At 44.9% G+C, this 27,220-nt stretch overlaps 1 protein-coding gene across 6 annotated transcripts in view; it reads left to right on the top strand.

Annotated features, from left to right (window-relative positions):
* The window catches only part of LOC122906194 (V-type proton ATPase 116 kDa subunit a1), a 56,668-nt gene extending 29,789 nt beyond the window's left edge, over positions 1-26,879 (top strand). For 2 of the 6 annotated variants that reach the window (XM_044247896.1, XM_044247894.1), the window contains exons 8-21: positions 1,532-1,614; positions 2,577-2,670; positions 6,134-6,346; positions 7,435-7,585; positions 8,484-8,623; positions 8,961-9,118; positions 9,787-9,877; positions 13,626-13,744; positions 14,628-14,844; positions 15,223-15,330; positions 20,063-20,170; positions 21,396-21,413; positions 26,256-26,373; positions 26,679-26,878. In XM_044247896.1, the coding sequence (XP_044103831.1) occupies positions 1,532-1,614; positions 2,577-2,670; positions 6,134-6,346; positions 7,435-7,585; positions 8,484-8,623; positions 8,961-9,118; positions 9,787-9,877; positions 13,626-13,744; positions 14,628-14,844; positions 15,223-15,330; positions 20,063-20,170; positions 21,396-21,413; positions 26,256-26,373; positions 26,679-26,854 (1,794 nt within the window). In that variant the 3' untranslated portion in view covers positions 26,855-26,878. The other 4 variants (XM_044247897.1, XM_044247895.1, XM_044247899.1 and 1 more) reach the window with 3 other exon arrangements.
* Positions 26,880-27,220: the final 341 nt, after the last annotated feature.

The raw sequence follows: 27,220 nt of genomic DNA, 5'->3' as shown, positions 1-27,220 counted from the left end.
TTTCTCCCCTTATTTTAAACTTCAGCTTTATATACTTTCTGTTACTTATCAGAGGCCAAAAGAAAATTAATTAACTTTCTATGAAAATTCAGAGTGTGACATCTGAATTTCCAGTTCCAGTTCCAGTTCAATGTGTAAGGAGAGGAGAGAGTTCCTCCTCCACTATGACCTTTATAAGTTGATGAAAGTTTTACTTGGTAAAGTTTTTTGTCTACTTGTTTGTTGGGAGATTTAGAAAAACTTTGTTTAAAACTAATACATTGCGCAGGATCAGAGGATCTTCCCTACCTCGTGCTTTGCAAAGTAGGAATGGCTGACATCTTAGCATTTGACATTAATGGGGCAGAGCTCTTAACATCAACATACACTAAGTATGGTGAATTCTGATTTCAAAGTTCCCAAGCAAGGAAGGTGAAATGTTCTGCAAAAAAATCTACTTTACTTTTGTATTGGTATTATTTGGAAGCCTGGGCTTTGTTTTCCTGTTGAAAGTTATCCTTTGGATTTTCTTAAGTGAGTATTCTTTGCTCCACAAAGAGAGATTGGACTGTGAGGCTTCTCAGAGTGAGTGGGTCATGCAGCTGAAATGGTCTGAGCACCTGAGGCTTTTATCCTTTTATCCTCCTGAACAGGAGAGTGGTGACACTTAGGGTTCAGGGAATTCCCAGAGGAGCAGAGCTGGGCAGGCTCCCCGTTGTGGAGACATTGCAGTCTGTAGTGACTCCTCATGTGGAGCTGTTCTCGGGAATATTCAGACAAGTTTGTGGGCAACAGAAACATTATTTTATCATCAAGTTGAGGAAAGGGGTCTGGATAGCTACAGCAGAGCGGCTACACAAGGCACGTGCTCCAGTTTATTTTCCATCCTGGAGAACTTAGGGATTTAAGACTCTGCCTCATTTTCTTCGCTCCTCATCTCCTTTTATCCTTTTAAAGTCTGTTTGTTATTTATTATAAGAACTCTGGAAATATGAGAAAATACAGGCAACCAGAGACAATACTGGTTAACACCCAGTTATGCTTAATTTTCTGACCTTGCTCTGCAGTCCTTGTGTCAGACTCCACGTATGAACTTGGTATTTGGAGTCGAAGGCCCTCCTCCCTGGCCCTGAGATCAAACTTAGCATGAAGCATGAGATTCTATATCGGCATTCTCCCCAAACCCTCACCTCCTTATGGTTCCTCAGTCCCCTTTATCTGGGAACTTCTAAGCGTGGAACAAACAGGAATGGCTTCCTTTCCTCTCCTCCTCCTTACTCAGGCATTGAATTAGTAAAAAGGGCTATATGGTGCTACAAGGAGAATCATCTTAGCATCTGTATTTCAGCTCATGGTTGAGTTTAAAAACAAATACAGAAGGGTTTTTTGTGTGAATGGGAGACTACAGGGCAAATGTTCTAGTAACAGCTTAAACAGTGCAGGGTTGCCATATCCTTCAAGGACTTCTGTTGTTCCTGTAGCACCAAGTAGGGTATTTAAGAAATCTTCCAGGCCAGAAATCTGAATTCTTTGTTTTGGGTTTGGGGCCCAGGGTGACCACGTGCACAAGTCCGTATTCATCATCTTCTTCCAAGGCGATCAGCTGAAAAACAGAGTCAAGAAAATCTGCGAAGGGTAAGAGAGATGTGCCTCCCAGAGGGTGCAGCCAGGCTGCCTATTAAGCCACGGAATATAGAAGAGTGAAACAATAACCCTTTTTAGTCTACTTTGACATAGTGCAAATATCTTTTAATTATATTAAGACTATTTTAAACAATTAGAAATGACCTAAGTTCCTTTTTAAAAGTACTGTCAAAACCACAATTTCCTTTCTTTGAAAAAATGTATTTAGGACTCATGGTTTACAAATGCTACGTTGTTTTAGGACAATGGGTTTGTGTACCCAGCAGTGTGCTATAGGCACTGTGCCCTCACACTTTTCTGAAATTCTACCCATAGGATCTCTTTTCCTTGCTACTTTTTTCTAATAATTTACAATACGATTTGCACTGCTGAGTTTTTATTTTTTTTTTATTTTTATTTTTTAAAGATTTTATTTATTTATTTTTTTTTGACAGAGATCACAAGTAGGCAGAGAGGCAGGCAGAGAGAGAGGAGGAAGCAGGCTCCCTGCTGAGCAGAGAGCCCGATGCGGGGCTTGATCCCAGGACCCTGAGATCATGACCTGAGCTGAAGGCAGAGGCTTAACCCACTGAGCCACCCAGGCACCCCTCACTACTGACTTTTTAACACTTTAAGGGAATTCAGTAGCTGCAGAGAATGTAAGGGTAGTTCAGATGTTCTTGCTCTGTTTATAGGACACTTAGAATTTATTAATGATCAGCGTGACTGTCTGAGCTAATCCTGTTTTGGTCCTTCTAGTACACTGAGATTTCTTTCCAAGGTTATTTAAAATGGACATGTTAAGAAACTTAAGTTTTCAGGGTGCCTGTTTTCAGTGGAGAGCCTGTTTCCTCAGCTCTCTGCCTGCCTCTCTGCCTACTTGTGATCTCTGTCTGTCAAGTAAATAAATAAAATCTTAAAAAAAAAAAAAAAAGAAGCTTCGTTTTTCATGGGGCTATGTCTGTATGTTCCAGGTTCCGGGCCTCACTCTATCCCTGTCCTGAGACACCACAGGAGCGGAAGGAAATGGCTTCTGGAGTTAATACCAGGATTGATGATCTCCAAATGGTACCAGAGGGCTGGAGGGAATTTGTTTGTGTGTGAAATACCATAATCGAAGACCGTTCTCCTTCCTTGAAATACTAACAGTTTATGAGACAACTATAGCAGCCAGGATGCCAAAAACGGAAGTGTCCGTGGGTGACTTGTGCTGTTGGGCGCTGGGGAAAAGTTGCAGGGAATGATTGCTAAAAATAGCATGACAGTGTTAATCATCCTCAAACACGACAGGAATGCTATACCTCTGAAATTCTTGTTGCTTTGAGTATTTAGTTTCCCTCCTTATGAGTCTGAGGTATTTTTTATGAGGTAAAAAAAAGTATACTTAGATGAGAAAAAAGTATCAAGCAATAAAGAAGTAAACATAAAGTCAGTTCCTCCGTCTCTCACACTCTCTCTCCCTCCAGAGGTAGCAGCTCTTAAAAGCTTGGTGTGTAACTCTGGTTACCTCAGATCTTAACCACATGGTCTAGCCAGAGAGGCCTACCGTAAGTCTTGTACCCCAGAAGAGACTGACATCACCAGTGTGGTTTATACACTCCATGGTTATCATGAGGTCCTAAGGTTGGAGTCATGATTGAGGCATCCATGGAGGGAAAGCATGGCCAGTTGGAGCTTTGTTCCCAGTTGAAAGGATGTCATGATTGTCCTCTTGAAGCATTAAAACACACAGCAGTCCCTGCTCCCCCTTCTCTGTGATTTTGCCTTCTGAGATGTCAGTTACCCACAGTCAACTGCGGGTCTGAAACATGATCCTCCCCCTGATGATGTCAGAAGGCTAGTAGCAGCCTACGCCATTCTCCTCACTCCATCCCCTCACCTAGACATTGTGTCCTCACATCCTCACCAGAAGGGTGAGTATGGACAATAAGATACTGAGAGAGAGAGACCACATTCACATGACTTTTATTGTAACATTGTTATAATTATTCTGTTCTATTATTAATGCTGTTAATCTCTTACTGTGCGTTAATTTTTTTAAATTAAACTTCGTCATAGGTATGTGTGTGTAGAACAAAATGTACTATAAATAGTTAGATAGTATTAACGGTTTCAGGCACCCACTGGGGATCTTGGGTGGTGTCCCCTACAGATAGGGGCCCGCTGTACTTAATATCAAAGACAGTTCTTTCCAGCAGGGGCAGAATTGTCAGAGATATGTTCTCACTCCTATTTCAACTCCCTTTATCATCTTTCCCTCCAGCTCGCATGGTCTGTGACCCACCAATAACCTATTCCCATCTCCTTTGAGATACACTTAACCTGTTTAATCAAGGGAAGAGAGTTTTTTAGACTTTTAGACCTGCTGACATCTGTGATAGGCCAGTTAGTACATTCTGGGTTCTAGAGCTATCTTATCCCCTCCTTGACTTATGCATAGGTTTTTTAAAAGGCACAGGCAATATGCAGAATTTGATCTTTGAAATATCCAGCTATATGAACTGAAACTTTATTTTTTTTTTAAGATTTTATTTATTTATTTGAGAGAGAGAGTGAGAGAGAGAGTGTGTGTGAGGGGGGGAGGGTCAGAGGGAGAAGCAGTCTCCCCACTGAAGAGGGAGCCCCATGTGGGACTAATTCCTGGGACTCCAAGATCATGCCTGAACCAAAGGAAGTCACCCAACCACTGAGCCACCCAGACACCCTGAACTGAAACTTTAAAAAGGAATAGAGAGTGGGGCACCTGAGTGGCTCAGTGGGTTAAAGCCTCTGCCTTCGCCTCAGGTCATGATCTTAGGGTTCTATAATTGAGTCCCGCATTGGGCTCTCTGCTCAGCAGGGAGCCTGCTTCCTCCTCTTTCTCTCTCTGCCTACTTGTGATCTCTGTCTGTCAAATAAATAAATAAAAATCTTAAAAGAAAAAAAAAAGGAATTGAGGGGTGCCTGGCTCATCAGTCGGTAGAGCATGCAACTCTTGATCTTGGGATTGTGAGTTGGAGCTCCGTGTTGGGTATGGAGATTATTTAAAAATAGAATCCTAAAAAAAAAAAAAAAAGTGGGTGTGGGGGATGGGGAAAGAGAAAAGCAGATAGGGCAATGCTTACAAGTTTATCCAGCATCCTTCCTGTAGTTTGAATAGTAGTTGTAAAATTGTCAACAGCCAGAAGGTGTGAAAATAACTTTGTGCCTTCTCAAGTGATACAAGAGTTTCTCTAGCATGTGTGTTTTTTTTATGGAAGTCACCACCCATTACCCTTCAGAAAGTAGTTACTACTTTTTTCTGAATTGACTTGATAAACCAGGTATGATGGAGCCCTGTGCATTTTTTTTTAAAGATTTTATTTATTTATTTGACAGAGATCACAAGCAGGCAGAGAGGCAGGCAGAGAGAGAGAGAGGAGGAAGCAGGCTTTCTGCTGAGCACAGAGCCCGATGTGGGGCTCGATCCCAGGACTCTGGGATGGTGACCTGAGCCAAAAGGAGAGGCTTTAACCCATTGAGCCACCCAGGCACCCCAGCCTTGTGCATTTTAAAGAAATGTGGAGATTTAAGGTCAATTTTCATGCAGAAGTGTGAGTGGCAGGTTGCTTACCCTTTGGCTTAGCCCCTCTCTTGCTGTTGAAATCGTAAATGGTGATAAACAAGGCATTAGAATGTTAAGTACCCCTGCTCCTGAGGGCAATGTGTACTGGTTTCCAAAGGATCACCACTGAAACGTCTTTTTTCCCCCAAGAAGCCTGACAGAAAGATAAAGACTTAATCTGCCCCACGATAACAGTGGTATGTGGCAGTCTAAATCTCTTCTAAGGGTTTGAGTCCTTTTGACCCCGCAGGGTCTCCTGTCCCTTGTTCCCTGGCATGGAGTCTCTCTTGGCATAGGCGGGCAGCGGCATTCAGCCCTGCCTCTTTCCCATCATTCCCCGGTGCTGGCTTATGTTCAGCGCATTCTCCAGCTTACTCTTTTTAATAGTGGGTTTTGTCCAGTCCCAGCCCTGTGCTGCTGACGTCTTTGAGTCTGAGTTACAGACTCTACATGGAAAGTCATTGCTTTTTTTTTTTTTTTTTAATATTTTATTTATTTATTTGACAGACAGAGATTACAAGTAGGCAGAGAGGAGGAAGCAGGCTACCTGCTGAGCAGAGAGCCCGATGCGGGGCTCGATCCCAGGACACTGGGATCATGACCCGAGCCGAAGGCAGAGGCTTTAAACCACTGAGCCACCCAGGCGCCCCAAGTCATTGCTCTTTAATGATCAGATAAGCTGTGGAGTTGGGGGGAAGATAAATATAGAGGAACTAAAAACTATCTCTTCGGGTTTCTTTTTAGCTTGAAGCTGAATGAAAATGAATATTAGTAACTAAAATTCTAATTCCTTATAATCCTCCCCCCACCGAAAAAAAGCCATTCTAGTCAGAAGAAGAAGAAATCCCTAGCAATCCTTCTCAGAAAGCTGTGCCTCTTGGCCATTCATATGCTGAGACCTAAGCCTGGTGTAGAAGGATCTCTCCTTGCTGGTTTCTCTCCCATAAGGTTCTCAATCAAACAGAGGATCACCGCCAGAGGGTCCTGCAGGCAGCTGCTAAGAACATCCGAGTCTGGTTCATCAAAGTGCGGAAGATGAAGGCCATTTACCACACCCTGAACCTGTGCAACATCGACGTGACCCAGAAGTGTCTGATCGCAGAGGTCTGGTGCCCCGTTACCGACCTCGACTCCATCCAGTTTGCACTCAGAAGGGGCACGGTGAGTCCCCCACAGCTGGCAGTGCAGCTAGGAGGAGCGGTTCCCATCCATACTAACATTAATTGATGACATTTTATGGCATTTTTACTCTCAGAGTTCTTGGGTAGACTCATCTTGTACTCCTCTTGCCTCCTAACAATACATTTCGTATAACCTTGTTTTCCAGATGTGGAAACTGCAGTTCAAAAAAATGAAATGACTGGGCTCTTGGGTGGCTCAGTCCTCAGTCAGTTGAGTATCTGACTTGATTTCAGCTCAAGTCATGATGATCTCAGGGCTGTGAGATCCAGCCCCACATCAGGCTCCGCGCTGAGTGTGGAGTCTGCTTGCCCCCTCCCCGACTCATGTACACACACACACTCTCTCACTCTCAAAATTATTATATAAATATTAAAATATTTTTTTAAAAAAGATGAAATGACTTGGGTATATACTCATGCTTCTTCAGAATAGCTCCTGACCAGAATGTCAGTTTCTTTATCTATTCTCTTTGCCCCTGAGACTGGTTCCTTTTTTTTTTTAAGATTTTATTTTCTTGAGAGAGAGGGAAGGCAGAGCACAAGTGGCAGGGGGTAGGAAGGGGCAGAGGAAGAGGGAGAAGCAGACTCCACTGAGCAGGGAGCCCCGTACAGGGTCGTTGATCCCAGGACTCTGAGATCATGACCTGAGCCAAAGACAGCCACTTAACCAACTGAGCCACCCAGGCGCTCCCATCAGACTGCTCCGAGAGATAACCCTGGCAGTCCTGTCTAGTAGTTAGAGTTCAAGAAGATAACGCTGCTTTCTCCATAAAAGGGCAGAACAACGATATTCTTAGAAAGGCACATGGGAATGTCTCCAGACAAGGAAGTTCCATGTTTTCTTTGGTTGCACATTTTAGAATTGAATTTTCTCACACAAGGATATTCTTTGTAACACTTACTTTAAATCTTTCACTGTAGATTTTATACCTAGATCATATTTCTCTAAAGACTGGGCAAGATCGACATTAATATAACGTAAAAAGCACCTATTTTATATGTGTAGTTTGATGAGTTTTGATAAATACATATGATCTAATTTTGATATATGTGTTTACTATTTCCCAGGAACACAGTGGTTCCACTGTGCCCTCTATTCTGAACAGGATGCAAACAAATCAGACACCCCCAACCTATAACAAAACAAACAAGTTCACATATGGCTTTCAGAACATAGTCGATGCTTATGGAATTGGAACTTACCGAGAGATAAACCCAGGTAAAAAAGCTTGAATCTTCTTCCTCTAGAGGTTTTATTTGTTTGTTTGTTTGTTTCTTCTAATGCCTCCCTTCAAATGTTCCTGAGTAACTGGCATAAAACTAACGATGTAGTCAAGACCTCAGCCCTGGTGGAATTCCTGTAAGGAGGTGCCCATTTTGACACAGGGAGGGAAGTTTATTACTGGGCGGCTCTCCTTTGAGACATGGTTTTATAGGAGTGAGCTCAGGGGATTGGATTCTTTTGTGTGCCCTTACAACTATGAAACACCTGGTTTTCTCTAGCATACCATTTGTAGGAAGTGCTTTAAGCAAAAAGTTTGTTCCGAGATTTCTTATATTTTTAAATGGCTTCCCTATTCCAGGTTAGAGAAAACATAGCAATTATCGACCATTTTAGACACAAAACAGATTTCACAAAGCAAAAACAGGAGAGTAATATATTAAGTCACAAGTCTTAAAATTTGTTTTTAGCTGAAGTCTGCGGGACTGGCTTTTCTCTGGGCTCTGGGCTTCCTTCCTCCCACTTACCTGGGAACTTTATTCAGCTGAGAAATGGTTGCTGCACAAGAGAAGAAAGCTTGCCTGTCAAAGGAGCAGCGTTCTGGGGTTAGAGAAAGGGAATCAAAGAACAAACCACACTGTTGCCAGGGCTAGGGACAGAACTTTCACTTCCTGTGTTCTTTGTTTAAAATGCTAATGGTCACCCGGATCCCATCAGAGCTGCTTTGTGAGGACTTGGGGATCCTGTCATGGAAGATTTTCTCTGGGAGTCCGTCTGACCAACAGCTAGAGAATAAGTCCCCTTATACTGATCTTAGTGTATGAGGAGGAATGTGATCTGTTGCTGATGGTCACGGTTTCCTGTACTTTGCTTTTTTCCTCTGGTTTCTTTATAGCTCCATATACCATCATCACTTTCCCTTTCCTGTTTGCTGTGATGTTTGGGGACTTTGGCCATGGTATTTTGATGACCCTTTTTGCTGTATGGATGGTATTGAGGGAGAGCCGGATCCTCTCTCAGAAGAATGAGAATGAGGTAATGTTTGCTCCATCTGTGTTGGACTGAAACTTTGCATCTCTCAAACATTCATTATAAAATTATGATCTGGGAGTCCTTTATCCATGCATTTACAGAAAAGTTACAGAGGCCGTTGCAGGAGTAGAGAAATTATATTCATTTTAACTCTAAAGTGGTCATGTGTTGTGAAAGTAATTTCTTGTTAGCACTGTATTTGGCTTTTACTCTAAGCTCTCTGACCCGAGGTGGGTGGGGTAGATTAGTGTGAGAAGAAGGGTCATATATTCTCTGTAACATTGTCACAACATGAGCCATGAGGAGTACGTTTCATTGATGTCTTTCTTCTGGTTCCCAGATGTTTAGCACCGTGTTCAGCGGCCGGTACATTATCCTGTTGATGGGCGTGTTTTCCATCTACACTGGCCTCATCTACAATGATTGCTTTTCCAAGTCTCTTAATATCTTCGGGTCATCCTGGAGCGTACGGCCAATGTTCACTTTATATAATTGGACGTAAGTTGCAAAGAAGCTAAAAGTCAAAGTTCATTCCCTTTCTGTTCAGCTCTGATTGTCCAGACAAGAGGTAAACTTATACCTCTTGAAGAGGTGGCTGACAGCGTCTCTGTTTAGGAAGAATCCAGTGTCCCCTCTTATTTATGCCCCAGCCAAGCAAATGTTTGTGATTCCTTCAACACTATCAAGAAACTGAGTGCCTGGAGTGCCTGGGTGGTCCAGTCAGTTAAACATCTGACTGTTGAAATCAGCTCAGGTCTTGATCTTGGAGTTGTGAATTCAAGCCCTATATTGGGCTCCACGCTGGTGTGGAGCCCACTTATGCTTAGCCAACTGAGCCACCCAGGCAGCCCTAAGTGTGGAGCCTATTTAAAAAAAAAAAAGAAGAAGAAGAAGAAAAGAAAGAAACTGAGACTGTAAATTTAGGCACATTGTTTCTTCTTGTAAATTAAAAGCAGAGTCCCCAAATTCCTTACTTAATTGTGTAGGTGTGTTTGTTTGTTTGTGGTCTTGTTATTTCTGCTCCCTTCTTATTCTCAGATGCTAGTCGCTCCTCTTTTATTGAAGAGAGAAGACAGCTGTAGTAGTTTCTTTTAGGATCAATTTTGGACCCCAGCAGTTTCCCTCTCTTGATAAAAATAAATCGAACTTTTCTCCTGACGTGGTAGGGAGGAGACACTTCGGGGGAACCCTGTTCTGCAGTTGAACCCATCCGTCCCTGGAGTTTTTGGTGGACCATACCCTTTTGGCATCGATCCAGTAAGAACACTTCTTTCCTTTTGTCTAATACCACATTTAAAAAAAAGATTTATTGGTTTATTTACGTACTTACTTGAGAGAGAGCGAGAGAGAGTGTGCCTGTGTGTGGGGGAAAGGCAGAGGGGCAGGAAGAGGAAGAGGGAAAGCATCCCAAGCTGACTCCTTGCTGAGCACAGAGCCCGTTCCAAGGCTTGGTCCCATGACGCTGAGATCATGACCCAAGCCGAAACCAAGAGTCAGACGCCCAACCAACTGAGCCACCAAGGTGCCCCTAACACCAGATTTTTAAACTGTAACCTGGAAGTGAGAGAATTAAATTGAAGATAGTTAACTTGGTTTTTAGCTGAAGTATTTTGTGTAGTGGTCTAGAATACTTCCAAACCATAAGAAACCCAAATGCCTTGGGGAGCCAAATAATTTTTCCTGTACTATTTATTTCAGAGGTGTGTGATAATTTTGACCCTGGGAAGACTGACTTTTAAGACTCCTTCCCAGTTTATTTCTGTTTAACTTAGTTTGGCTTTTATTTTTAGCAGATGTTTTAACAAAGTAGAAGCAGTTCTTTCTATGGATTTTTAGATTTCCATTTTTATCCTTACATACTTACAGAAACTTTTCCCAGAATTAACAAAAACAAACAAAAAAAAAACTTAGGCAAATAAAGTGTGATCAAATCTTTTGTATTGTCTGTTTAAAAGGGGATGGAGGGAGGAATTTAAGAATGAGCATTAGACAAAAAGGAGTACAGAATTCCAGAGGAAAAACAGATCGTTATGGGACAGAAAGATCAAGGTTTCTTTAAAAAATGGGCATTAATTTGGCCTTTAAAAAATATTTCAGGGGCGCCTGGGTGTCTCAGTTGGTTAAGTGTCTGCCTTCAACTCAGGTCAGAATCCCAGGGTCCTGGGATCAAGTCCCACATTAGGCTCCCTGCTTGGCGGGGAGCCTGTTTCTCCCTCTGCCTCTCTCTCTCTTTTTCTATCTCTCATGAATAAATAAAGAAAATGTTAAAAATTTCAGACTGTTACAGGTGAGAGAGAAGTATGTGCAAAAACATAGAAGTGGGGAGATACAAAGTTACTCATTTTGATTATTATAAAAGCAAATGTTAATGAAATGGTCGCTGTGGGCCAATCTCTATACTCTGCCCTGAAATATTTCTAGCGGGGAAGTAAGTACTGCTCTCCCTGTCATACAGATAAGGAGATAGAGGCTTGAAGAGGTTGAATAACATTTCACATAACAAATGTTTACTGAATCCCATTGTGTCTAGGCATAGTGCTTGCTGGGGGAAACATAATTGCAGTTGTAGCCCCTCCCCTCAAGTAGCTTAGTCTAATAATAATACTAGGTAACATTCTATAGTGTTCTGTAGTTAACAGAAAGTTTTTTGGTTTTGTTTTGTTTTGCTGTTGTCTTTCATACATCTCATTTGATGCTTAAGGGTAGGTGTTGAGTTTGAAGAGCCTGTTGGACGTGCAGGTATACATGTCCATCAGGCCGTTGGAGCTATAGAACTGAATCTCAGGGCACACTGCGTCTGAGAGAGAATCAGCCACAAGTTTTCAGGTTAGAAGTCGCCGAGCGTGAGCACTTCACAAGGACCTCGGTTCAGGAAACATGATGCCAGGCTAGCCGGTGGAAGACCTGGCTCCTCATGTTCCTGAGTCTGCACTTCGTCCTGAAGAAGACAGTGGGGGTGCAGGGTAGGTTTGGGCACAGGGAGGTGCCTGCATTGGAGGCGTTGGTTCAGGAAACATAATCTGATGGTCAAGTAGAGGCAGAACTGTGGAAAATATTGCACATGTCCAGGCCCAGGTGACAAAGCTTAAGGCAACTGATATTTAAAAATAGATGGAACTCCCCCAGAAGACAGACTGGAAGAACAGGTGAATGACAAGCTTATGGATCCCACAGGTCGGCAAAACTCCAGCACCAGGGGAAGAGACTATTTTGAGCTCCAGGTGTTTCCTCACAACTCGTTTGTCCTTCAGACTAACAATTTACATTTCTTTTTTTTTTTTCCTTTGTTTCTTTCTCTCTCTCTGTTTTGTTTTGTTTTCCTTTTTCCTGTTTCAAATAGATTCTTATTTTCCAAATAAAATTAAAAAAAATAAAAATAGATGGAAAGACAGCACCATGGGGATATGATCAGGAAAACAATGACCGTGGGAACATCTACAAAATAAATGTCCCAGCTTCTTCAAATATTTTGTAAGGAAAAAAAAGGAGAGTAGAGGGAGAATTTATAGATTAGATATTTAAGAGCTGTGTCAGTGTAGAGACCTAATCTGGACTCTACTTTGAATAAATGAAATTCTTTTTCTTTTAATTGAAGCATAGGGTGCCTGGGTGGCTCAGTCAGTTAAGCATCTGCCTTCATTTGGCTCAGGTCATGATCCCAGGGTCCGGGGATCAACCCCTGCTGAGCAGGGAGCCTCCTTGTCCCTCTCCTTCTGCCTCTGCTTCTCTCCCTAGCTTGTGCTATCCTTCTCTCTCTCTCTCAAATAAATAAAATCTTTTTTAAAATAAATAAATAAATAATTGGGGCACAATTAAAGAATTTTAAATACTGACTGTATGTTTCATGATATTAAAGAGTCATTGTTAATGCTTTTGGGAGTGATAACAGTATTGTGGTCATGTTTTAAAAAAAATTAGTCCTTACCTAAAAAAGGTAGGGTGTGGTGCCTGGGTGGCTCAGGCAGTTAACCATCTGATCTTGATTTCAGCTCAGATCATGACCTCAGGGTCATGAGATCGGTCCCCATGTCCATCCTGGGTGTGGAGCCTGCTTAAGATTCTCTCTCTTGGGGCGCATGGGTGGCTCAGTGGGTTAAGCCTCTGCCTTCAGCTCAGGTCATGATCTCAGGGTCCTGAGATTGAGCCCTGCATTGGGATCCCTGCTGAGCAAGGAGCCTGCTTCATCTCTCTCTTTGTCTGTCTCTCTGCCTCCTTGTGATCTCTCTCTCTCTGTCAAATAAATAAATAAAAATATTAAAAAAAAAAAAAAAAAGATTCTCTCTGTTGGGTACCTGGGTGGCTCAGTCAGTTAAGCATCTGCCTTTGGCTCAGGTTGTGATCCTGGGGTCCTAGGATCAAGTCCTACATCCGGCTCCCTGCTCAGCAGGGAGTCTGCTTCTTCCTCTGCCTCTCCCCTTCCACCTGCTTGTACGCCCTCTCACACTCTCTCTCTCTCAAATAAATAAAGTCTTAAAAAAAAAATTCTCTCTCTCTCTCTTTCAGCCCTTCTCCCCACCTCTCCTCCTTTTCCCCAGCAGGTGGGCTCTCTCTTTCTTAAAACAAACAAAAAAAAGAGTCAAATATTTACTGGTAAAATGATATGATATCTGGACTTTGCTTCCAAATAATATGGAGGTGGAAAGTAGTTTGTCTGTATGATAAAATAAGATTGACCTTGAGTCAATAGGTAATTGTGCATCTGGGTCATAGGTAAATGTGAGTTTGTTATACTGTCCTCTCTACTTAAGTCTGTGTTTAGGATTTTCTATAACAACAAAACAAAACAAAACCAAAAAAAGCCAGGAGCACCTGGCTCACTCAGCTGTTGGAGTATGCAACTTTTGATCTCAGGGTCATGAGTTCTAGCCCCACATTGGGAGTAGAGCTAACTTTTTTTTTTTTTTTTTTTTTTTGGTAGAGCTTACTTTTAAAGAAAAAGAAATAGGTGAATAATATCCTATTCACGAACTCTGTAATGCCTTTTTGTTTCCTTGTGTTGTGACAGATCTGGAACATTGCTACCAATAAACTGACCTTTCTCAACTCCTTTAAAATGAAAACGTCTGTTATCCTCGGCATCACCCACATGATGTTTGGAGTCACCTTGAGCCTCTTCAACCATACGTGAGTTGCTGTATTTATGTCACAAGAACACGCATAGCTTAGATAATGCTTTTGCATAAAGATATAATGGCTTATTTGGGGAGGAATTAGTAACTTAGAACCCCATTCTGTGTTAAAGAAGTGCTTTTATAAAAATCTCATATTCTTTTTTTTTCTTTTAAAGATTTTGTTTATTTATTTGACACATAGAGAGATCAGAAGGAGGCAGAGAGGCAGGTAGAGAGAGAAGGGGGAAGCAGGCTCCCTGCTGAGCAGAGAGCCCAGTGTGGGGCTCAATCCCAGGATCCTGAGATCATGACCTGAGTTGAAGGCAGAGGCTTAACCCACTGAGCCACCCAGGTGCCCCCTAAAAATCTCATATTCTTAAATGAGGCTTAATATTAGTCCCTTAACAATTCATAACTGCAGTGAAGATCTTTGAAAAACCTTATGTCATTTTCATCAAAATGAGTGAGTTATCTTTTTTCTTTTATGGGTAGCTCATTTAAAATTATGAACTGTGGTCCCAGAATGTACTATATTTTCTAGTCTCTTTCTCATGGGAAAAGATTACTGGGGTTGGTACCAGGATGTTCAAGGTCCAAAAGTTTGGAAGTCACGGTTAATCCTTCTTGTTTCTGTTGGCCTCCCGTGCTTCTGGCTGTTGCTTCTTTAAGTGATAAAGACAGAATTGAGGGAGCTGTAGGTAGGAAATCTACTAAGTACTCCGTTTCGCGTAGGGGTGACCCTGGGTCTCTTCACCTTTAAAGTAAGCTCTGTGCCCAGTGTGGGACCCAAATACACAACCCCGAGATCAAGAGGCCCATGCTCCACTGACTGAGCCAGCCAGGCACCCCTCTGGGTCCATTGACCTTTAACATTTTTTTTCTCTCTTCCTTTCTAGCTATTTCAAGAAGCCCCTGAATATCTACTTTGGATTTATTCCTGAAATAATCTTCATGACCTCTTTGTTCGGCTACTTGGTTATCCTCATATTTTACAAGTGGACAGCCTATAATGCTAATACATCCGAGAAAGCACCGAGCCTTCTGATCCATTTCATAAACATGTTTCTCTTCTCCTATGGGGACTCTAGTAATTCGATGCTATATTCTGGACAGGTGCGTCAACCCAGAGGTGGACTGTCTTAGGTGGTTACCCCAGGTCAGGAAGCCAGATACTTCTGTGACTCTGGAAAAGCCTTTAAAAATCTCTTTCTGTGATTTTAGTTTTCAGACCATATATCCAGACTTAAATTCAGCCCATCCTCCTTAGCTTCAGAGGACCTATTATAACTCCTATATCCACAAAGAGCAGAATCAATAACTCTCATACTATGAGACAATTCCTGGGCTTCGCCACAACATCATCTAATTATTTTGAGAAGCTAGATAGTGTTATTGTTAGATCAGTAAGAAAGTACTGTTTAGGGGATATTTGTGCTGGAGTTGGAAACTGCATGTTTGATTAATGTGATGTGCCTTGTCCTTACTTTGTAGAAAGGAATTCAGTGTTTCCTGGTAGTGGTTGCACTACTGTGTGTGCCTTGGATGCTACTGTTTAAACCACTGGTCCTTCGCCATCAATATTTGAGGAAGAAGCATTTGGTGGGTGTATTTTTATTGCTGAAAGTTACTAGATTTTTCCCCCCTTGAGATCAAGGCAATTCCTCATCAGATATAATGAATTGTGCATAAGTCTATATGATCTTAAAATGCACCTGTGTCCTATCCCAGCATGAGCACTGGACCTGCTGAAATTTAAAAACAAAAAAACCACATGTATTTGCTGTTCGAACATCTGGATTCAGCTTTGTGTAGCTCAGGTAGAGAAAACAAGTCATAGTCTTTACCTTTCCTGGCCATGCTTTGCTCATGCTGTGCTCAGCACAGTCCAGGTCTGGGCCTGCCTGGATGCAGCGTCAGCCAGATCAGGGCTGCAAGAGCTGCAGGGAGGTGAATCCACTCATGTGGTTTGCCTGGGCAACCACAGGGCTGACGCTGAGACATTTTCTTTTAAAATGACTCCATGATACTTTCACCAACCAAGACACCCGGAAAAAACATTTGGTTTAAAGAACACTGATTTTTTTTTTTTTCCTTTTTAGAAAGGAGCACATACACTTGTGTTTACTTAATGTATGTGTGCTTACGAATTCTACACACACACACTTAAGTTGCCAGATTTTCATTTCTGCCTATGCAATAATGCTTACTTATTACACTGCCTAGTAAAGCCCGAAAGATCTTATTGCATGACTCTCAAAAGGCTGTTAGGTTATTATTCCTGTTGGAGAGCAGCTGAGTTACAAGACCCTCCTTCTTCCTTTTCTGACCATCTTCATCCTTCCATGTACCCTCCATTCGTCTCCCCCCTCACTCCCTCCCACTTTTTTTTCTTTCCCCCTTCCTCTTCTCTTCCATTCACTATCAGGAAGGGCAGCCTGTGGAGGCCCCAGTCAGCCCAACCCCGAGCCAGCAGGGACTAGAGGCAGCAGCGGCTGCAACAGTGAGTGAATTAAAACTGACAAACCATCACATTTTGTGTAAAGAGGTGGCAAACAGTGCAGCAGAATTCTTTTCAGTTACATTGAGAGCATGGGACATGTGTGCTCTTGGGAAGTATATCCTTGTTACTCATTGAGATGATGACAGAAAAGATATCCACCTCTTATGAATAAGTTCTAATATCATCTTTACCATTGGTCTACTAAGTTAAGTTTCTATTAAAAACTGTAAGTACAGTGCTATCTATGGAAGCAAAGTGACTATTGTGCCCTCTCAGAATCCCATCATCTTAATCCAAGATGGCAGCTCTTGGACTCATCCACTTTCATGTCTGTCTTTTGTCACCATGTATTAGATGATTTTTCAGCATGGAGCGAGAACATTCCTGTGATTCTTGAATTAATTTCCCTGCTCTTTAAACTTCTGGTTTGGAGGGATGCATGGGCATTTGGTCCATTTTAGCTATGACTTTCTCTCCTGCCAGTGGGACCTTATACATGTCTGCTCTTTCGTGAGAGACTCAGAAGCCCTCCTGTCCTCCGCTGCTCCAGAGACCTCTAGTCTGCGTGGGTCTCTGTGCCCTCTGCATCTGATGCAGTAAGCAAAGTCATCTGTCTGGATCTTTCCTTCTTTAAATATCAACTCATAATTCAGCAACAGCACTTCAAATTAAAATTAAACATTTCAATATTTGTCCTTAATGATATCTCTTAACAAAACTCTTTTAATGTGCTGAGACCAACTTAGACCAGTCAATTCCAGGTAATTGGTGAGATTTTTAAAATATCACCAGCAGTGATCACACATGTTGCTGGTGTGATCTAGTGACAGAAAGAAAATGAAATATTTAGATGGAGAACTATTTCCTTCATTAGGTGTTTCTGATCATTTTAAACTTAGATACCTGCCATAATCATCCTTCTAGAATGAGTCTAAAAGGGCTGACATTTTGGATCAGAAGATCATTTAATGTTGCTGCTTGAAATTATGTTCAGAGAGAGACTCTCTCCTTTCCTATGAGAAATTTTTTTTAAAAGCCCACAAAGCACATACTATCCATTTATCAACATTCTTTCCCAATGCTCTTCTTTTTGCTAGTCTTAGCATATTTATGATGTGCTTCTGAGGCATCCGTCTTGATGCTCTTAACTCTGGTATCCCCTTTCTGTGACACTCTCCAAATTAAATGTCCCCAGTCTGGAAAGCTGCACATTCATGGGGTCTTCTTCACCTCACTGGTTCTTTAGCAAAATATCTGGCTCTAGAGAGCAGCCTGAAGGCATCAGGACGGTCATTTTACAACAAGGACCCTGAATTCTTGACCCTAAGGGCTGAGGATATGATCATTGATCTGTGTTTCTTCTGTTCTGTGTCCTCTTGGTTGTCTGTAAGCGATGTGTCACAGTTTACTTTTTTCTTTTTTTTTTTTTTGCTGATGTATACGTCTCATCCCCTCTTCCTAGAACTCTCATGTCCTGTGTCCTGAAGGGACACTTGTTGGTGTCTGCCTGGGGAGATGTTTACCTGTCTGCCCCTCACTCTGTCTGCTGGTTGGGGAAAGCTTCAGAAATGTCCTTCTGTTTGGGGAGCCTGAAAGCCTAAAGGCTGCCTGGACCCTGTAACCCTTGTCAGCATACTCTGGGGTCCTTTCCTGTCTGCAGTCCACCTGCTGAGTGTTGGGTGTAAGGTGCATGACCTGGAGGTGCCCAGGGTCTTAGGGCTTCCTGAATCTGACTACACATCAGAATCACCTGGTAAACTTTAAATTTGTTTGTTTCTTAGGGTATTAAAACAAAAGAACTAATAAAGATGGTTCCTGATTCCATGACCTAGACAATCCCCTATTGACATTAAAAAGTAAAATTAGGGGGCACCTGGGTGGCTCAGTAGGTTAAGCGTCTGGCTCTTGATCTCAGCTCAGGTCTTAATCTCAGGGTTTTGAGTTCAAGCCCCACGTTGGGGCTACTAAAGCCTGACTAAAACCAAAACGCTAAAAAGTAAAATTAAAGCAATAGTTTAGAGAATGCAAATAGTACAGAAAAAGAAAGTCCCTCTCTTCCCAGACCCCTTCTGCTCAAAGGCAGGGGAGTTTTGCTTCCAAATTTTTTCTGCATATTTCTATTATCCATTAATATAAATCTGTATATATGTTTGTACATGTATATATGTATGTGTTTAAAATGTACTAGGAATTGTGTTTTAAACTATGGCACTCTTCTGCCACAGTTTTAGGTTTTAAAGTTTTTAATGTATCCTGGGAGATCGTTTCACTCTTTTATAGTTGTCTGGTATTCCCTAGAACATTCTGTTGGATATGCTAAAATTGTGTAATCACTCTCTTGTTGGTGGATATGTTGGTTGTTCCCAATTCTTTGCTATTAGAAATAAGAATGCAGGGAACGTTGTTGTCCGTGTACCTTGATAAAATTTCATAAACACAGATGTTCCCAGCAGCAGGACTGCTGAGTCTCAAAGGGTACTTGCATTTTTGTGTGTATGTGCTTACATTTTCAATTTTGACAGACAGTAAAAATGCTTATACAGTTTGCACTTGGGGGATGTTTTTTTAAACATAGATTTCCTAGGCCCCACTCCAGACCTACTAAATGTACGATTTCTGGAGGTAGCATTTGAGAATCTCTAATTTCAAGGTGATTCCGATGCAGCTGGCTCTCTGACCAGCACGGGCAAACCCGTGCTACAAGTAGAGAGAGACTTTGCCCAAACACGGAGTTCTAGTAGTCCATAAGCTGTGGTAAAAAGTGCACACCAGAAGGTGGAGCCATGAGTGGGGACCCCAGGGCAGTTGGCACGTCATGCTGCTGCCCAGAAGGCCATTTTGCTGGAGAGCAATTTTTAAACTCTTGCCTCCTTTTGGCTCCCTCATCAGAAACCATAAGCACTGGGTCTAAGGATTGGCTCTGTAGCTCCTTTTCCCTCTGGCAGGTTAGCTCTCATTGCTGTTTGTCTGATTTCACTCCAGTTCTGCCTGGTTTTTGCACTCAAAAGAGTCCTTTTGCCTCAGCAAACCCAAGCTTTTCAAGTCAGGTTGACTTAGAAATTCTGGTTCTGGGGAGCCCGCTGAACACAGTGACTAGGAAACAGGTAGAGGCAAACACCCAGTCTGCATCTGCCACATGCCTCCAAGATTGTTGGAACATTCCAGAGTCCTCCACTGAAGGAAAGGAGCCTTTTCCTTGTTCTTTTTTCTTTCTTTCTTTTTTTTTTTTTTAAACTCCGTATTCTCTAGCCACGAGCTGGTGTACATTAAGCTTTTGTCCCTTCCCTGATCCTAGGAAGTCCTTTGTTCCTGGGCAGAGACCCGGTCCGCTTCTGGGAGAGGTTGCTGGAACTCTTGGGTTCCAGTTGAAAGCTTATCCAACCAGGTTATAATCACCTTGTCATTTGGCTCCCCTCCCTCCTAGAAAGTCTGGTCTTTAGTTCTAGAAAAACTTAGACCCCTGACAACTTTATAGATAGAGCTACAGTTGTTATACGAGTCTGCTCATATGAAGCTTTTCCTTCGAGCAGGCCTCTCAGCTGGCCTTGACCGAGGCCAGGTTCGTGCATCCGGAAGCGGCAGGCAGAACTGATCAGAGTGAGGTGGTCAATGCAGCTGCAGCTGGGGCTGGGGCTGGGGCTGGGCCGGTGGTGGTTGGGGTGGGGACAGTGGTTTGTTTTTAGTTCAGCTGTTGGATCAGCGGGTTTTGATTTTGTTGCTAGAATATATGCTTTTCTGAGGTTTGTATGTACTAACCATCGCCCTTCCCCACCTCACAGAATGTCACATTAAAGCCCAGGCAAATTCTACTCTTTCTGTTCATCTGTGTAGGGAACTCTCAACTTTGGTGGGATCAGGGTGGGCAACGGACCGACAGAGGAGGATGCTGAGATTATTCAGCATGACCAGCTCTCCACCCACTCAGAGGACGCAGAAGAGGTAAGATCCAGTGGCGTGGGCTTCCTCTCCTTCTCCTGTGGGTCAGCCCTCGTCTTATGTGCAGAAGTGGCCTCCCTCTGGTCTTCTTGAAAAATGAAAATGCTCATATTAGTGATCAGCCTGCCTTCCGGCCCTCTTCAGGCAGCACAGCTTTTTCCAGCGGGCCTACTGCGAGCTCCGGGTGGCCCCTCCAGTACCCGCAGCAGTTGTGGTCGCTTGTCTGAACTCATTGAATTCTGAGTTGCCCGCAGTACTCTGCATGCCGATCTCAGTGACTAACTATGCTCCTGGGGACCGACGGCAGAGGAGGCCCAGGCTTCCCCACTCTTGTTACCAGAAACACAGCCCCCTTCGGGCAGCTTCTTCATCCCTTTCCCCTTCCAGGAATGGTTCCAGTCGGAACTGTAACCACGGGTATTTTTCAAGTCTTGTCCCACTAATGGGCTCTTTTTTTTTTTCCCCCAAGATTTTATTTATTTATTTGACAGAGAGAGAGAGTTCACAAGTAGGCAGAGCAGCAGGCAGAGGGAGGGGGAAAGCAGGCTCCGCGCTGAGCAGAAAGCCTGATGCGGGGCATGATCTCAGGACCCCAAGATCACGACCCAAGTTGAAGGCAGAGGCCCAACCCATTGAGCCACCCAGGCGCCCCAACTAATGCGCTCTTACTACAAATATATTACCTGAGCTTTTAAAAAATGTTACTTGCCGACCTTTTACAGGGAGAGTGAAAAGTAGTAAAGCCAAATTAGACTTTTCCTTAAACCACCACCCCCAGGCTGTTTTTTAAAATCCAGTCTCCTTGCCTGACCACTCACACTACGAAGCCTCTGAACTGAACTTTTTTGAATGTCATCTGTTCATTATATTGTCTCTCTCTCTCTCTCTCTCTCTTTTTTTTTGCATTATATGCTTTTTGAAGCAAATAGAATAGGAATTAGGGACCCAGGTGACTAAACTTCTCAGTCTGACTGACCGCTTCCCCCATGTGTATGACATTTTTAAAAGATATTGTAAGGGTTGGGGTGCCTTTAAAAGATACGTATCTTTTAATGCTGTAAATCCCGCTGGGTTTGCTTTCTGCGTGTGCTGAGGAGGCCTGCCTCCAACGCATTAGGCCCATTTAACATCCACAGTTTTCCCCGGGAAACAGTCCGTAACCTTGTGCTCGTGACTTGTGACCGCGTGTGGCATGGCTTCCCACTAAGTGTAAATTTGTGTTTACAAGCCTACCGAGGATGAAGTGGTAAGAAACAAGCTGGCTTTGCCTTCATGTTTATCTGGGGCTTCTCTTCCCATCCTTGTGATCACTCTGCTGACCCTGCTGCAGCCGGGGGCCACACACGACACCCGCGCATCCCGCATCTCACGGGCCATGTCTCTAACCAGTGCGTGAACCTGTGTTCTGAAAAAGCTCATCTCCATTAACTGCATCTCATGTCGGTCACCTCTGTCTTTGTTTCACTGACTTTGCTGATCTAATCCCTCTGAGAATGGCTTTGAAAGGAGCTGCAAGTAATGTCTGCTTTGGCATTCTTGAAGTGACCCCCCCTTGGGGGTTAAATCCATTGGTCTTTGCCTTCCTCTCCTGTGGTGTTATGTATGGTACGATCGCTCTGCCGCTGGGAGTAGCTGTTTCCTCCTTGCTCTCTGAGAGCTTGTGAGTAAAGCTTACCCTTCCTCCCTGTCTGAGATGCAGCCAGTCTCTTCCTCCTGTCCTCATCAGCTTGATGATGCTTGAAGTGAGAATTGCTGGACCTTCACTTGGGGTCCACTCTACCTCCCTGTGACCCAGATGGGAGGTAGAAAGCTTTCAAAAAGGAGGCTTTGTCTCTCCAGTGTATTTCAGAAAAAAACAATCCCATTTGCATGAAAGGAGTTCCTATTATACCAGGTAATAGAAACAAAGTTGGCTATTCAGGCCACATTTGGAGTAGAAGGCCTTCTAACTTAGTAGTAATTTATTTAGTGATACACAAATTTTAAATTGATTTTTTTATTTTTAAAGGCCTTGCTGCACTGTTTGCATCTTCCCCCAAAACTTTTCTCTAAAATATATAGACCCATGAACCTTCCCTCTCCTGGCTCTCCTAGTCCTCTCTAAAAGAGGAGTGGGATGGGAACAGGAAAACCTTGGCTGTTCTGTGTAAAACCAGACCGTGCTCGGTCTTCCTGAAGGCTGGAGAGCCTCATTCACTGGCATCCAGGAGCCCCCGTGTTCCTGTGAGCTGCTCACCTGCACGTAGTGACTGGTCGAACTGCTTGGAAGGGCTGGCTGGGAGTGTGTTCCGTGTTAGTGAGGAGCCCAGGCCTCTCCCAGTAACACAGCCTCCAACAACACTGCTCTTTCTAAGTGTCTTCTAGTAGAGTGTGGTCATCAGAATGGTCCGCATTAGAGGGCCATGTCCCAGGGGCTTTGGATGTCCACACAAGATGGACTGTAATTCAGCCTCCCTAGTCTCTGGCCCCTCAGCTCCTTCAAGGGTTCAGCTTCCCGTGGCTTCCTAAACAATGATGACATTTTATCTTTATCAGGCACATGTATGGTGTAGTGCTCCACAGCCAGATTTAGATGAACTATTACAATTATCTAAAGATTTCAAACAAAACTTTTCTTTTTTTTTTTTTTTTTTAAGTTCAGCCTAATTCTTCTAGAACTTCCCCTTTTTGCTTGGCTGTGAAAACCCCTTTGCCCCACATAGGCCATTATTCCGGCCTCGGTGAAGCTGTAGCTCCTCTCCCTGGGAAGCACTTAGTCCAGTTGCGAACGAGGGCCAGGCCAGCTGATCTTCTGGGAAGTCTTGAAAGGCTGTAACCATTCAGCAGGGGTCAGTGGCACCTCTCCCTACTGTCATCTCACCAGGTGTGGCCATCCCACACACCCAGCCGTGTACTCATTCCATCCGTCTGTGTGTTTTTTTCATCCCACTCACCCATCCATCCATCCAGACATCCCACTTACCCATCTGTCCACCCCACCCGTTCATTCGTCTCGTGCATCCGTCTGCCCCGCCCGCCCGCCCGTCCTCCATCTGTCCATCCCACCCACCCGTCCATCCATCCATCTGTTCATTCATCCTACCCACCCATCCATCCACCATTCTTTTATCCCACCCATTCATTCATTCACCCTCTGTGTGCTAAGCACTGCGGTGCTACAGAAACTGCAAGAAGAAAAACATAGCCGTTGCCTTCAAGGAACTCCCAGCCCAACTGAAGAAACAGCCTGGGTGACAGATGGCATGATTAAGATGTGCCCAGGATGCTGTGGGAACACGGAAAGAGGGCACCTGACAGGCACTGGGATTGGGGTGGAGAAGAGGTGACCAGGAAGTGATTCCCTACAGAGATTGTCGCTAACTTAGTCTGGTCAAGCAGGAGTCTTTGTGGGGGCTGGGTGAGAATGCAGCCCCATCAGGCATGTGGGCCCATCACGTGTTGGGGATAAACAGGCACACAGCTTGGCTGGAGCTCAGGGACAGGAATTGGAGACCAGTGAGAGGGGCGCCTGGAGGTTGCAGAAACTCACCGCGGTACCGACTGTTTGAATAGTAAGGAGCAATCAGAAGGCGGGGGCAGCTGGAAGTGTCACAGCCTGTGTGCATTGCTGAAATGCTCTAGTGGCTGTGTTCTAGGGGATATTGGATTGGGGAGGGGTCACAGTGTGGAGGCATGGAGACCAGCTAGTTTGATACGAGTCATGAAAGAATCAGGAGGCCTGAAGTGAGGCGTTGTAGAGGAGTTGGAAAGGAAGGGACAGCTAATGAGATCAAGGAAGTTAGAGCTCCGGGTCCCAGGACTTCAGTGAATGTAGGCGGTGAGAGTGAGTGAGGATTCCAGATTGACTTCCAGGCTCGGGTGCCTGCGGCCCTAGTGGTGACACTGTTAGACGTGGGACCTGGAGTAGGAACAGGTCCTGTGGGGTCAGAGGAGAGCAATGAATGAGTGTGGGGGCATGGAGTTTGAAGTGCCTCTGGCGCACTGGGAAGGGATGTAGCACGGCCCGTTGGGAACAGGGAAAGTGGAAATGAAGGTGTCCATCGGGGAGTCACTCCTACGGGTGGCCGTCCAAGACTGAGCGGCCACGCTGCGAGAGAAGTGTGAGAGCTGAGGCTGGACCTCCAACATTTAAGGAAGAATCAAGATGGAGACTGGGAAGGAGCATCTGGGGAGGTAGGAGGAAAACTGAGGCCAGGGGAGCGTCTCCAGAGCGAGGAGGAAAAGGCAACAGTGAGGCACTGCAGGGGCTCAGTCAGGACACAGAATGTGTTAGACCTCACGCCTGGGAGGCAAGGGAGTGGGTCCTGGGAAGGTAGGGTCTGTCGGGTGGAGAGGGTGGAGGGCAGGGCCCAGGAGGTGAGGAGGGGATGAGCCGCACACCTGGAGGAGAGTGTAGACGGGAGTCCGTAGCGGTCCTTCTCAGTCACAGCTGACTCCTGAGACAGTGATAGGCTCCTAAGTGCTGGGCTGCATTTCACGCTAAATCCTCACCCACTTTCTCCATTATATAGTGATGAAAACTTGCCCACGGTTACAAAGCAGGAAGTTAGGAAGAAAGTACAGAGAGAGCGTGGTAACACCCGGAAGGGAGGCTTCCTCTGTGTTCTCCATTCTTCTGGGAGGAACTCTGGGTAGAATAAAACTGAAAAGGGGCCAGTTCTACAGGAAACCCAGCGGTCCGTGCTTTCGTGGAGCTCTTAGGAGTGGTGCTCCTGGGAGCCAGGACTGTTCCTGCCTCTACAGGCTCTGGGGTGACAGCCAGCACTGGTGGGAAAGAGCTCTTAGCAGTGTTCTTGGGATTGGGGTAATGAAGATTTCCCTAGTCTTTAGGGTAACAGGCCTCTTTAGGAGGCCTGAAGAGCCTGTTACAGAAGAAAAGCCCAGAAATACTCCAAGTGTAGATGGTCAGGTGAGGGAAACTGAGGCAGTTGCCCAGAGATGGTGTGTTGGAGCTGGCCCCCCTCCCTCCTGGCTGCACCCCCGAGGCCTGGGCTGTTAGCACTTTACCAGCCAGCTCCTTCTCTCGTCCTGCCTTCGTGCAATTTCTCAGGACATTTCTTGTGTTCTTTGGGAGTGGAGTCATGTGAGTCTTGAAAGAAACTGGTGAGAAACAGACTCCGACCTGAAGGCAGGGCAGGCAGGGAAGCTCTGTGCTGCTGGGTTTCTGTGGGGGCTGTGTGGGAGGAGCCCGGGAAGGGCCCACCTCCTGTTTTTGGTGGCTGTGATTGCCCCACCTGGGGTGGGAGTTGGGGGCCCCGGAAGGATGCCTGGCTCCCCTCCAGTGCATGCCAGTAATTATTCCCTAGCCGCTCTTGGAACGGGCTGCATGTGAACTCCTGCAGGCTTGTTCTAGCTCTACCCCTTTATTCTCGAAACAGTATTTGATGTGGGAAGGAAAGCTGAGAGAAAGGGAGCCTGAGAAAAACAGAAACAAAAAACAATAGTGTTCCATGTGGTCTCAGTCAGCTGGAGGATTTGGGGAAGCTTCTGTCAGAATTTCCATGTGTCATCTTCTCAGAAGCCACAAAAGAAAAAGGAGGTTATCTTGCTCCCAACAGCCCATAAGAATAATAAGTGAAGTAACTGTAGAGGCTTAGTCTTGCCTTGGCAGCTTCTGGCCTGCAAGCCCGTCACCTGAAGCATGGCTGCCCGGGAAAAGCCCTCTGCTCTGAGGACTCGGAGGAAGGAGGAAGGAGGAGGTCAGCTGGAGGAGGCCCAGCAGCAGCGCCCTAGAGTCCCGCGGCCAGACAGCCCATTTCTCTGAGTGCTCTTAACTCGGCATACATTCCTCTCTCAAGCTTACAGCCTAGTGAGAAGAAAAACGTGTTGAGAGTCATCTCGTTAAGATGGAGGTCATTAAAATGTAGTCTGTCAAGGGAAATGGGGTGTCCCAGTTGGGGGGCTAAGCCAGGCAGGATTTCTGGGGATAACGTAGCTGAATCACTGAGGTCAACACTGGGGGCTTCCTGGCCTGGATAGCCATCAATGCTGGTGCTCAGGCCCGGACCCCAAGCTCCAAGTGGCCACAGCCCCATCTGCACATCGCCTCCCAGCCTTCTGTCTTCTCTCTGGTTTCCTTCCATGACAGTTTGACTTTGGGGACACCATGGTCCACCAGGCCATCCACACCATCGAGTACTGCCTGGGCTGCATCTCGAACACTGCCTCCTACCTGCGGCTCTGGGCCCTCAGCCTGGCACATGCACGTGAGTGTATTTCTCTCTGGTGGGAAATTACAGGTTTCCCCTTCTCTGGGCACTCTCCCCGATGTGGGGCTTAAGTAGAGTGGAAATAACATAGAGGTCTGGAACTACTCAGTCTCCTGAATCCCAGGAGAAAGCCGTCCAAACGGGAGGACCACCACTTTGCCGCCTGAGCTATGCGCGGGGTGTCCCTGCAGGAAGCTGGGGTGCGGCAAACACTTGGGGTGAGGGACGGCAGAGCAAAGTGGTAGGCCCACGGCATCTCTTGCCACGCTGAACCAGATGTCCTGTCTCTCTGCATTCCCCAGAGCTGTCTGAGGTGCTTTGGACCATGGTGATCCACATCGGCCTCAGCGTGAAGAGCTTGGCGGGAGGTCTGGCGCTGTTCTTCATTTTCGCCGCCTTTGCCACCCTGACCGTGGCCATCCTCCTGATCATGGAGGGCCTCTCGGCCTTCCTCCACGCACTGCGATTACACTGGTGAGCGGCAGCAAGTTTGGGGGGCTGGGATGTGTCCTTAGCTGCACGGAAGGCAGCTTTACTCTGGTACAGAATCCAGAGACACTAGGAAGTGTCTGCTTTCGTTCACATCATTATACCCAAGGACCTACATTAGGAGTGAGCGTCAGGAAATGTCCACAGAAAAGCTCAGCTCACTTCTCAGAGCCTCCAATGGAGAATTCTCTGGTGGGTATTGTCAGATTCCTTTTCCCTGCCTTTAGTTTTCTTCACTGCTCTTGATTATGGCTTAAAAGCCCTGCTGAGGTTGTTGGTTTGTTTGGTTTTTGTTTTGTTTTATTTTGTTTTGTTTTGTTTTGTTGCTCTGGCATAAACTTTCTCCTGTCTTCAG

Source organism: Neovison vison, chromosome 5, assembly GCF_020171115.1.
Source record: "Neovison vison isolate M4711 chromosome 5, ASM_NN_V1, whole genome shotgun sequence".
NCBI lineage: Eukaryota > Metazoa > Chordata > Mammalia > Carnivora > Mustelidae > Neogale > Neogale vison.
Note: the sequence above shows the minus strand (reverse complement) of the source record. Positions and strands in the feature narration are given on the sequence as shown.